This window comes from Ipomoea nil, unplaced genomic scaffold (assembly GCF_001879475.1).
Source record: "Ipomoea nil cultivar Tokyo-kokei standard unplaced genomic scaffold, Asagao_1.1 scaffold0179, whole genome shotgun sequence".
Taxonomy (NCBI): domain Eukaryota; kingdom Viridiplantae; phylum Streptophyta; class Magnoliopsida; order Solanales; family Convolvulaceae; genus Ipomoea; species Ipomoea nil.
The window spans coordinates 837,501-848,649 of record NW_017616607.1 but is presented as its reverse complement, the minus strand read 5'-3'; the positions used below and the strand labels follow the sequence as shown (position 1 = coordinate 848,649).

Genomic DNA, 11,149 nt, shown 5'->3' with positions numbered 1-11,149 from the left:
ATAAGCCTAGTCAACTTGCACCACTTAATTAAGACCCTAATATATAATGTATAATATATATTATTAGGGAAAATCTTACAGCTATTGCTTTTTTGAGAATAAAAGATGCACAGATGAGGAAAGTGCAGTGATCCCTAAATGGTGCAATCTCTGGAATGAACTGAAATCAAATCTACCAATTATACTTTTCATAAGCTAAGTGTGTTGAGACATTACATTTCCCCCCAGTCCCATACCGATCGAAATGGACTTAAACTGAACATTTACGTTGGACCAAGTCCAAGCACCGTGCAGACTAGATCACGTCAAATAATTATTACGCTAATCCATGCATATATTTGCTACTGCATGCATGCATGCCAAATGGCCACGTATAGCACCTACACCCAAAACAATCATCCATCCCACCACTAATCTAACACTCAGACCATTGCAGCATCTTGTCTTCCTTAGCTTCCTCGACCATGGACCCTATATATATATATATATATATATATATATATATATATATATATATATATTGTGGATGATTCACATGCGTGCTTTCTTGAATTATCTTCATTTAGCCACCTAAAGATTAAAATGTATGCACTTGTAGGCTAAATTATACACACCTTATAGTAAGTGCAAAGTTATGTACTTTAATAGTGTAAATATAACATTTTAAAGTTATGCACCCAAGTTCTAAACTTGCAGCTTAAGTTCTAAAGTTATGCATCTAACGAAGGAAAATAATGTAGCCAAAGGAAAAAGTAAAAATTTACTAGAAGATAAATCATGCACTCGAAGAAGGAACGATATGCACCCAAAGAAGGAACAATATGCACCAAACAAAGGAAAATAATGCACCAAACAAACAAGTAAATACTCACTAGAAGATAAACCATGCACCGGAAGATGAAACAATATGCACCTGGAAAATAATGCACCCAAAGAAAAAAGTTAATATTTATTAGAAGATAAACCATGCACTCGAAGAAGGAACAACACCCGAAGGAACAATATGCACCCAACGAAGAAAAATAATACACTCAAAGAAAAAAAAAAACTGAACTTACACTAAATTACCATAATGTTATAGTATTTTTTTTAAAATTATTTTTCTTCATTCTCAACGCTAGATCGGGACGAAATCAATAGTTGAGATTTAACCTCATTTTCATCTAAGACATTATTTGCATATGATCTCTCTCTCTCTCTCTCTATATATATATATATATATATATATATATATATGTATATATATATATATATATATATATATATATATATATATATATATGTATATATGTATATATATATATATGTATATATATATATATATATATATATATATATATATATATATATATATATATATATATATATATATATATATATATATATATATAGAATAAGGCTCATATGCGGCTGGGTCCTTAGGTGCGGCGGCGCGGTCATATTAGCATCGTCCATTTTGCTTAATCTGACGGCAGCGGTTAATTTCTAAATATTTGAAGATTTAAGCGCGTCTTGGTACACTACTGGAAATTATGGAATTTCCGACCACCTGAAAATGATCTTAAATTAAGTTGATACCAAAAAGTCCAAAAAGTGGTCGGAAATAGCAACAAAGGTTTTTCCGGATACCAAAAGTGGTCGGAACAAGGCTTTCTACTTGATTTAAGATCATTTTCAGGTGGTCGGAAATTCCATAATTTCTAGTAGTGGTAAGTGGGGGGTATTATGGTAGTGGTCATTTATATCGGTCGTTTAACAGAATACACCAACAGTGTTACCAAAATACACCAACAGTGTTAACAAAAGACACTAATAGTGTTAGAAAAAGCACAACAATGAAATGCACAAATACATTCACCAAAATAACACACAACACACCCAAAAAATACACCATATAACTCACCACCCCAATGGTGTTTTTCCGAACACTGTGTGGTGCTTTTATTCATACCTAATGGTGTGTCCTGGTGATGCGTACCGAATTTGTGCATGTTTTTTTGGTGTGCATTTTCTAACATGGATGGTGTATATTTGTATAACTATTAGTGCGGCGCACGGGAATGCACCAACACGAATCCACAAATTCATCTAGTAAGGTTAATAATGCACCAATAATGAACATAAAACACACAACACTATGATTTGCCCTCTTCTTCTGGTGCCCAGTGACGACTTTAGCTTTGCAGTTTGGTTAGAGTGAGAACGTGCGCGAAAATATCGGAGAAGCCCTAACGAATGTGATTCATTGGACTTATCTAATCTAATGACCTACAGTTGACCGCACCGCCGCACTTGAACCTTCCTCTCTCTCTCTCTCTCTCTATATATATATATATATATATATATATATATATATGGAGGTGAGTTCAGGTGCGGTGACCCCTTCCCGTGCGGTCGTGCGGCGATTTTTAGAATACATCAATAGTTAAGCAAGATATACACCATCAACGTCAGGAAATGCACCACAAAAAACACACACAAATTACGTAGCATCACCAACAACACACCATTAGGTATGACTAAAAGCACAACACAGTGTTCGGAAATACATCATTAGTGGTAGAGAGGTATATGGTGGTTTTTTGTGTTAGATCTTAAGCACAAACTCACGCACATTAAGTACAAAACCTACGCACTTTAAGTATTAACTCGCAGACCTTAAGTTTCAACAACTACTGACATTAATCACTAACCTCACACATATTAAGCACAAACCCTACGCACATTAAGCACAAACTCCAGTCACATTAAGAACAAATCTCACGTACCTTAAGCACAAAAGCCCACACTTTAAGTTTTAACAACTACTCACATTAAACACAACCCCACGCACATTAAGCATAAAACTCACGCACCTTACGCACAAGACTCACGCATCTTATATACAAAACTCACACACATTAATCATAGAACCGCTCACCTTAATTTTGACCTAGATGCAAAAATTACAAAATTGTCACCGTATTTTTTTAAAAAAATTTTGGTAATCCTAGATGTTGATTTAAGCGAGATGAATGACCCAGATTAAACCGCACAACCGCACCTGGGCACCCTAACCGCACCAGAACCTATATATATATATATATATATATATATATATATATATATATATATATATATATATATGTGGACATGAGAACATGGTCTTTGGATTCCTATAAAAAATAAGATTGATCTTAACTGTCCATTAAGTTCATCAATAGTTAAAAATTTAGTAAAAAAAATGGCTCAATTTTATAATTATTAAAAACTATTAAAAACAAGATTATTTTTATAATTATTGTAAACTTGAAAGTTTAATAATGACAATATTCAAATATTTGATTTATCAAAATAGTGAGTGATGGGCTGTGGACCCCGGGCCCAAAGCTTGGGAAAGAGAGAAGAAGCCCAAGAAAGTAAGAAGAGGCCCAAGAAAGAGAGAAGAAACCCAAAGAATAAAGAGCGGCTCAGGAAAAGGAAGAGGCACAAGAAAGAGAGAAGAAGCCCAAAGAATAAAGAGCAGCTCAGGAAAAGGAAGAGGCTAGGCCCAAAAGAAGGAAAGCCCGGGAGAGGCATGGACCGAGTCGAGAAGTCGGGCCGACCCCGAGGTCGGAGCGAGGGCTCGGTCGGCGCAGGGAGCAAAGAGCCGTTGGAAGCATTTAAGAAGGCATTAAAGAACCCAGTCAAAGAGCCGTTGGGAGGCCTAGTAACGGCAGCCCAACGACCCTTAGGAATAACTAGTGATTAATCGGCCAATTAAGGCCTTAAATGTATGTTCTAAATTGAAATTCAAGGGAGGCCTACTATAAAAGGCCCCTCAAAAGTTGTAAGGAGGGAGGCAGGTCCATGCCCAGAGAATAGAGACCCACATTCACTAAAAGCGCTTATTCCCTTCTATTTTTGAAAGGTGAATCCACCAACTAAGGTTGTGTTGGACCTCCCAGGGCCCAAAAACCCTAAAACCAACACTGGCGCCGTCCGTGGGGATCGAAACGAAAGGTTACGACCGTTACGTTCTTGAGCATTGAGGGGAGAATTGGAGACATAGCGAAGAGACGAGCAAGCAGAAAAAGGGAGTCTTGCGAAATGTCTGATGGACCTCCAATCGTAACGGCGAGCCGGAAGCAGACCTGAGAGATCAGTTGAACCAGCGGAATTCGCAGAGTCAGGGAGATGACTCAGCGCCTCGGAACCGACCTCCGACGATGATACCTCTCACTCCCGAGCAAATCCAGGCCATCGCACGTGCGGTCGCGGCGGAGACCTGGGAAAGGAGAGAGTCGTCGGTCTCCTGACCGCCGAATATACAGCCGCACAATCAGCAACTACCCCAGAGGTCGGATAGATGCGGGCGAGAGGATCGAAGAGCAGAGGATCCGCCAGCACGGTCAGTTCATTCGAGACTAGGCCCGAATATAACGAGTGGATCGGTGAGAGAACGACTGGGAGGAGGAGAACCCAGTCGCGTGTGGACGGGCCAACGAAATCGAGAGGCCGTCCGAGAAAGAACTCATACCAGAAGAACTCGGGCACGGGCACGACAAATTGAGGGGCCCACTCGCAACGAGGAACGACAGGCTGAGTCGCAAGTCGGGGAAAGTACCGAGTCCACGGGGAATCACACCAGGAATGCTGGCGAAGTAGCCCACCTAGCTCAGGAGTTACGCAATTTGAAGGAGCAAGTGGAAGGCAAAACCAAGTCCCCGGGTCGGACGCTACTCACCGCCTTGCCCTTCTCGGCTGAAATCATGGCGTACAGCATACTCGGAGACTTCAAGTTTCTGGAGAAGGCCACTTTCGACTGGTCGGGTGACCCACGCGAGCACCTCTTGAGCTACCAGGCAAAAATGCAAGTTCTAGGGGTCAAGGACCCAGTCATGTGCCGTGCCTTCTTGCCGACACTGAAGGGATTGGCCCAGAGATGGGTTGTGGCCTTACCCACAGGCTCGATCCACAGCTTCGAGGAGTTGGCCGACCGCTTTATGAGTCACTACGCCGCCAACATAAAACCTCAGAAGGACCTAACGCATCTGGGGGATATCTATCAAGATGAGGGTGAATCCCTCAAAGCGTACCGAGCTCGGTGGCAAAAGGAAATCCAATCTATCGAGGAGGTGGAAGACCAAACTGCTCTTACCTTCTTTATCGAGTCGCTTCGATCCGGACAACTATATCGAGATCTGCGGGACAATCGGCCGGCTACCTACGCGGAGGCCATTCACATGGCCAACAAGCGAACCAACACTGAGCAAGCAATGAAATACAAAAGACAACGCGAGGTCGGAGGAGCCTCCAGCGGGAAGCGAACTAGAGCAGAAGTAAAAGAAAGACGCCCCGACCCGTCCAGGCTACAGGAGGTTCGACGCGTGTATGATAGAGCCAGCGCTCAGCCTTATCGGCCGACTCCCCAACATCCGGTGCACGAAGTACAGGCGGTTGCGCCGCCCCCGCCCGGTGAGCACACGGCAAATATAGATCCAGATAAGATATCCAAGTATTGTCGATATCACAAATCGTACACCCACAATACGGAAGAGTGCTATTACCTGAAAAAGATCATGGAGGGGATCATTCAGCATGGGACGCCGCCTCCTAACCAATGGCGGAGAAGATCTACGTCTCAGGCCAAGGAAGACGGCGACCCTTCAGAGACGACCGAGGTAAACCACGACAAGAAACCGGTATCCGAGGAAGGTGAGGCTCAATGGAGAAAAAAACCGGTTATCAACATGATAGTCGGTGGGCCTGAAGGGGGCGACTCCGCTAATACTAGAAAAGCCTGGGCCCGACAGTTGTACGTAGGGACAGTATACGAGCGTGAGAGCGGCTCGAAGAAAGCGTGACGAGAACCTATCATTTTCACGGATAAGGATTTGCCGACTGGTGAGACGCCACACCGCGACGCCCTGGTAATTGTGATGGGTGTAAGCGCGGTGGTCGTCCGACGGATCCTGATAGACACCGGGAGTAGTGTTAATGTCCTGTATCTCGAAACCTTCACCAAGATGGGTCTGGCACGAGAACAGTTGGCCCTAGTGAAGACACCACTGGCAGGATTTACGGGGGACTCCATAGAGGCCGAAGGATCCATCACTCTGCCAATCGAGGTTGGCAGTTACCCCAGCGTACAGAAGTTGGATATGAAATTTGTCGTGGTCGACTTGGCGTGCTCTCACAACGCAATCCTCGGTCGACTTGGCCTGGAGGACTTAGGAGCACTAATCTCCATCGAACACCTGTGTATGAAATTTCGCAAACCAAATGGAGTAAGCACGGTACGTTGCGATCGAAGGGCCGCCCGCGATTGTTATCTGCAAGTATGTCGAGGTATGGGCAAGCGAGAAATGCGAGTTCACGAGATCACTGAACGGCCCCCAAAGAAGGCAATACCGCCTCGTCCCGAACCGGTCGTGGAATTGGAAGAGGTGGAGATCGATCCAGCCAGGCCGGAGAGGCGGGTTAGAATTGGAGTCGGCCTCAAGGAAGATGTGTGGGAGGAAGTTATACGAGTACTCCTAGAAAATCGCCTGGTTTTCGCTTGGGGACCCGAGGATATGCCAGGAGTAGACCGATCCATAATCTCTCACTTACTCGCGATTGATCCCAACCACCGGCCCGTGATCCAGAAAAAGTGGTATCTGGCCAATGACCGAAGAGAGTTCGTTAAAAAGGAAGTGAACACGTTGCTTGCTGCCGGCCATATCCGAGAGGTGAAATATCCGGAATGGTTGGCCAACGTGGTGCTCGTACCAAAACCGCCGGCTTGGAGGATGTGCGTAGACTACACCGACCTTAACAAAGCCTGTCCAAAGGATCCTTTCCCTTTTACCCAGGATCGACCAATTGGTCGACGAGACCTCAGGGTCAGCGCTGTTGAGCTTCATGGACGCCTTCTGAGGTTACTACCAGATTTATATGCACAAGGCTGACGAGGAGAAAACAGCCTTCCTCACCCCGGATGGCGTATACTGTTACCAGGTCATGCCATTTGGACTTAAGAATGCGGGAGCCACGTATACCCGGATGGTCGCTCGGCTGTTCCAGGACCTGCTGGAAGTCCATGGCAGCTTATGTGGACAACATGTTGGTAAAGAGTCGGGAAGAATTGGGTCATGCCGGAGACCTAGCCGACTGCTTTCAGGTAATGCTTAAATATAATCGACGTGCAAGGGGGAAAATTTCTGGGGTACATGGTAACCAAAAGGGGTATTGAGCCAAACCCTGAAAAGGTCTAAGACATAATGGACATGCAGCCCCCCAGCATTGTCAAAGACCTGCAAAGGTTGACCGACCGTGTAACACCCTGTGTTACGGCCCTTAATCCCGAATTAATTATTTAATTAATTCCATTAATAATAATTAAAAAGGAATTAATTTGATTAGAAATCCCTTTAATTAATTAACGTGGTCACCACGGATCGTGGACCCTGGCATAAACTAGAGTCATAAGCCTTTTAGGAATAAAGAAAGTATACCTTTACTATTAAGATTATGGTTAGGATTCTCTTTAATTAATTAATATGGTCCACCATGGACCATGGACCCTTATCCCTAAAACAACTCCTTAATCCTATAAGGAATAGAATTAGTAAACCCATACCATTCAGACCCTAATTAGGACTCCTAAATATATATATAAGGACATAGGAGGCACCTAGAAGTCACACCACAATAAATATCACCACACAAGAACTCCCAAGGGACTCCACTCCACCAAGCCTAGGGAGATCAAAACGGATGGAAATCTTAGGGAAGAACCTTAATAGCCAAGGGATGATTAATTAAGGCTAAGAGGTAACCCATGTCTCAACAAAACCTATTTTCTTAGCTATAATCTCCTTCCTTGGCCTCCCTCTATATGCTTGTATCTTGATTTATACCTCTATGCTATCGTGATATACTCTTGATGATTGATAAGATGATTTGTGTGTATTCTTGATAATCTTGATGATCTTGATGATGAAAATAGGTTCTTGATATTGATGTAATGATTCTTGACAAATCTTGATAGTTCTTGATGTTAAAGATAAATTGTGATTTTGATGAATTGGGAGGGATTAGAGCCCTAGGATGGATTGGGAATTTGTGTTATAATGTTCTTGATATAAATTGGGTGGGAATTCGCATGTTTGGGTGTTGTTTATGTTTAGAATTCATAATAGGATGAGTTATACGTGATTCCGGCTTTTGATCCATTAATTGACTACGTGGTGTCGTTAATTGTGTTTAAAATTGTCTAAGCATGGTTTCGGGTTCCACAAAGGATCCCGGGACGGATTTGTGATGAATGAGTCAGTGGGGGGTAGGGGTACCCGCTGGCCGAAGATCACCGCCGGGCAGCGGGCAGGCGCCGGGCAGGCGTCTGCCCGTCGGCATCCCGCTGCCGGGCAGTGATCTCTGGCGGGTAGCCGGCGGGTGATCCCTCACCCACCGGTTACCCGCTGGTCTGTTACCCACCCCGGGTCCCCGGCTTCCCCGTTTGATGTTCCCCACTCCCCGTGGTGTCCCAACGGATCCCGCTTGTCGTGCTTGAGTCTAGTTTGATGTTTTGGGTGCCGTTCGTAGGATAAAAGAGTCTTAGGAATTGCAAGCTAGTTGAATCGGTAATCCGTCGACCTAGGTGAAAGTCGTATGAACCCCTTAGGACTATTCTTAGTATGTGAATGATCACACGTAAGCTTAATTATGTCTCCCCCTTCCCAATATGCTATTATGTGTTATTGTGTGTTATTATGTGTTATGTGATGCATGATCCCCCAACTTGGTTAAGATCAAGAGGGCTATACGGGCAGTTGAATGGGCTGAGAAACATCCCAACTGTAAACCAGGCCGGTTAAGATCGGTCAGGTATATAAATATTATATAGGACTGAGGTCCACTATACGGGCAGTTGAATGGGATGAGAACCATCCCAACTGTTAACCAGGTTGGTAGAGACCGGTCAGGTATATAAAGATTATATAGGACTAAAGGTCCACATGGGCCTCGGTGATATGACCCACCAACCTGGACGCGCCAGGCGGTGTGTAGGGCCAACAAGCCGAGGAAGGCTGTAGTCCACCAACCTGAGTAATCAGGCGGTGTGTAGGGCTACGGCTGGCTGCGATCCATCGAGTGATGGGACCTCGTTATGTAGGGCCGTAGTCTCCGAGGATCTTCGCCCACCGACTGTGTTTGGATCAGTGGTGTGTCGAGCTTGATCCGCTACGGTCCACCTATTGTGCGCATCAACGGTGTGTAGGGTCGTAAGTCCCCCCTTGTAAAGGGGATCGCGGTCCACCGACTGTGCGCGTTAGCGGTGTGTCGGATCGTGATCCGACGTTGAGTTCGTCAGCGGTTCTCAAAGGGTTGGTTGCGATCAACTCCCCTCATGCCGCGGTACTGAGGTAGGGTGCTGCGGGGCCGTGTTAATGCTATAAGCATTAACCCTCATGTTCGGGGCATGCGATTGGTCCCGTGGCGCCATCAATGATTATATGATATGAATGGTGATTGGATGATGATGAGTTTGGAATTGGAAAGTGATCTGTGACCTTAGATGCGTATTCCTTATGATGTTATCTCTACTTAACTGTTTATTGTTATTTGATGAGTTTATCCCTATTTGCTGAGTCTATTTCCGGTTTTAAAGCTAGAGTCTCCTAAGTATATATCTTCCTGCTCCAAAATGATTTTCCTATATCTATACAATATATATATATATATATATATATATATATATATATATATATATATTGTATTTCAACGCGTTGGAGTGGGTTACCAGCATCTCTCGCTGAACAGATATATTTGGCTTTCAGGCACGGACGTGTAGATCCCAGAGCGCGCTAGAAGATAGTGGATTAGATAGATAGTCTTTCCTTTCGGCCTGCGTGCCATGATGATGTATTGAGGATATTTAGTTAGTTTAGCCTGTGCATCTGAGTTCTCCAGCTCAGATGTGGCATAGCACCCCGTACACTTATAATTAGTAATGCTCTATTTGGGATTTTATGAGAAATTACCTTTATCATATTAGTTTTAAAAGTTTCAAAATTTCGGGGTGTTACAGTTGGTATCAGAGCCTAAGTTTGACCCTAGGATAAGACTCGTAAGACCAGACTTTAGGACATTAGGCTTGAACTCTAGGTATTTAGGAACATAGGATTTAGGAATCTTAGAACGCGCAGTGAGATTGTGAGCCTACCTATCATCACATAACCTCCCCTCACTTTATCCCTCACTAATTTAAAGAATTTCCCCCTTCGCTTATCACATCAAGGTATGGGTACAACACACTAACTCTTCATTCAACATACTTACCCTAGAAATCTGTGATGTCCTTGCATGCTTTTACCTGCTTTGTTGCTTATCACTCTTTGATTACCATACTTGTTTATTTGCCTAAGCATATGTTCCTAATTGATTTTTTTAGACCAAGTTAGGAACTGCATATTATTTCTTAACTATTTGATCAAACATGCGCTATCTGGATATCTGTTACTTGATAAAGTATTTTGGAACTTGCAATTAGTAATTCCATTCGGCTTATAAGAGCTCACTTATCCTAATCATAATTGACCAATATAGTTAACTCACTAATAGCCCGATAAGTACTTACATGAGTTGCATGGAGGGAAATTTTGGGGAACATAGCTTTAATTAAGAAGGGGAAGAATGGGGCGTAGGATCCTTATGATATCTAGTTGAAGTCTCCCATATTCCTTATTAGTATCATAATAACGTGATCCCTTGAATTTTTCATGTATTCAAACCCCTTTCGTTGTTCACATAAAGTATGGAATTCCTTGAAACTTATAATTGTGCATTCTCGGGGCTTTTCCCGAGGTGATTCCTCCTTCACAATCATGTTCTAGTGGGGCCTTGGCAGGAGGTCGACCACCCACCACGTGCCCACTGCCACATTCCAGTGGGGACTTGACAGGCGGTCGATCGCCCACCTCGCGCCCACTGGTCCGGTATGTTTGCTTGACTTCTCATTTTTATTGACCCATTGTGCCTTTGTGTATCTCCCTTGATACTTCCTATGTGTTTAACATATAAATAACAATCTAATGCTTGAACATGAAAATCGAATTATCTTCCTAATTGACTTGTTTATATGTTACATAGAAATTCTAGGGACTAATTCTATTTCTAGAAATCTAAACCCTCAGATACGTTGCGT

General features: G+C 43.5%; 2 protein-coding genes across 2 annotated transcripts in view; both read left to right on the top strand.

The window, feature by feature from the left end:
* The first annotated feature begins 4,730 nt into the window (after positions 1-4,730).
* LOC109179249 lies at positions 4,731-5,825 on the top strand. Its single transcript, XM_019328786.1, has one exon. It carries the CDS (start codon positions 4,731-4,733, stop codon positions 5,823-5,825), a length of 1,095 nt encoding a protein of 364 aa, XP_019184331.1.
* Positions 5,826-6,940: 1,115 nt separating this feature from the next.
* Positions 6,941-11,149, top strand: part of LOC109179233 — a 14,995-nt gene continuing 10,786 nt past the window's right edge. Inside the window, exon 1 of the mRNA XM_019328785.1 lies at positions 6,941-7,175. Within this exon, the coding sequence (XP_019184330.1) occupies positions 6,941-7,175 (235 nt within the window). The remainder of the gene's footprint in view (positions 7,176-11,149) is intronic.

Coding starts and splice junctions, on each gene's coding strand:
- LOC109179249 (XM_019328786.1), top strand. CDS start 4,731: ATGGCGTACAGCATACTCGGAGACTTCAAGTTTCTGGAGAAGGCCACT.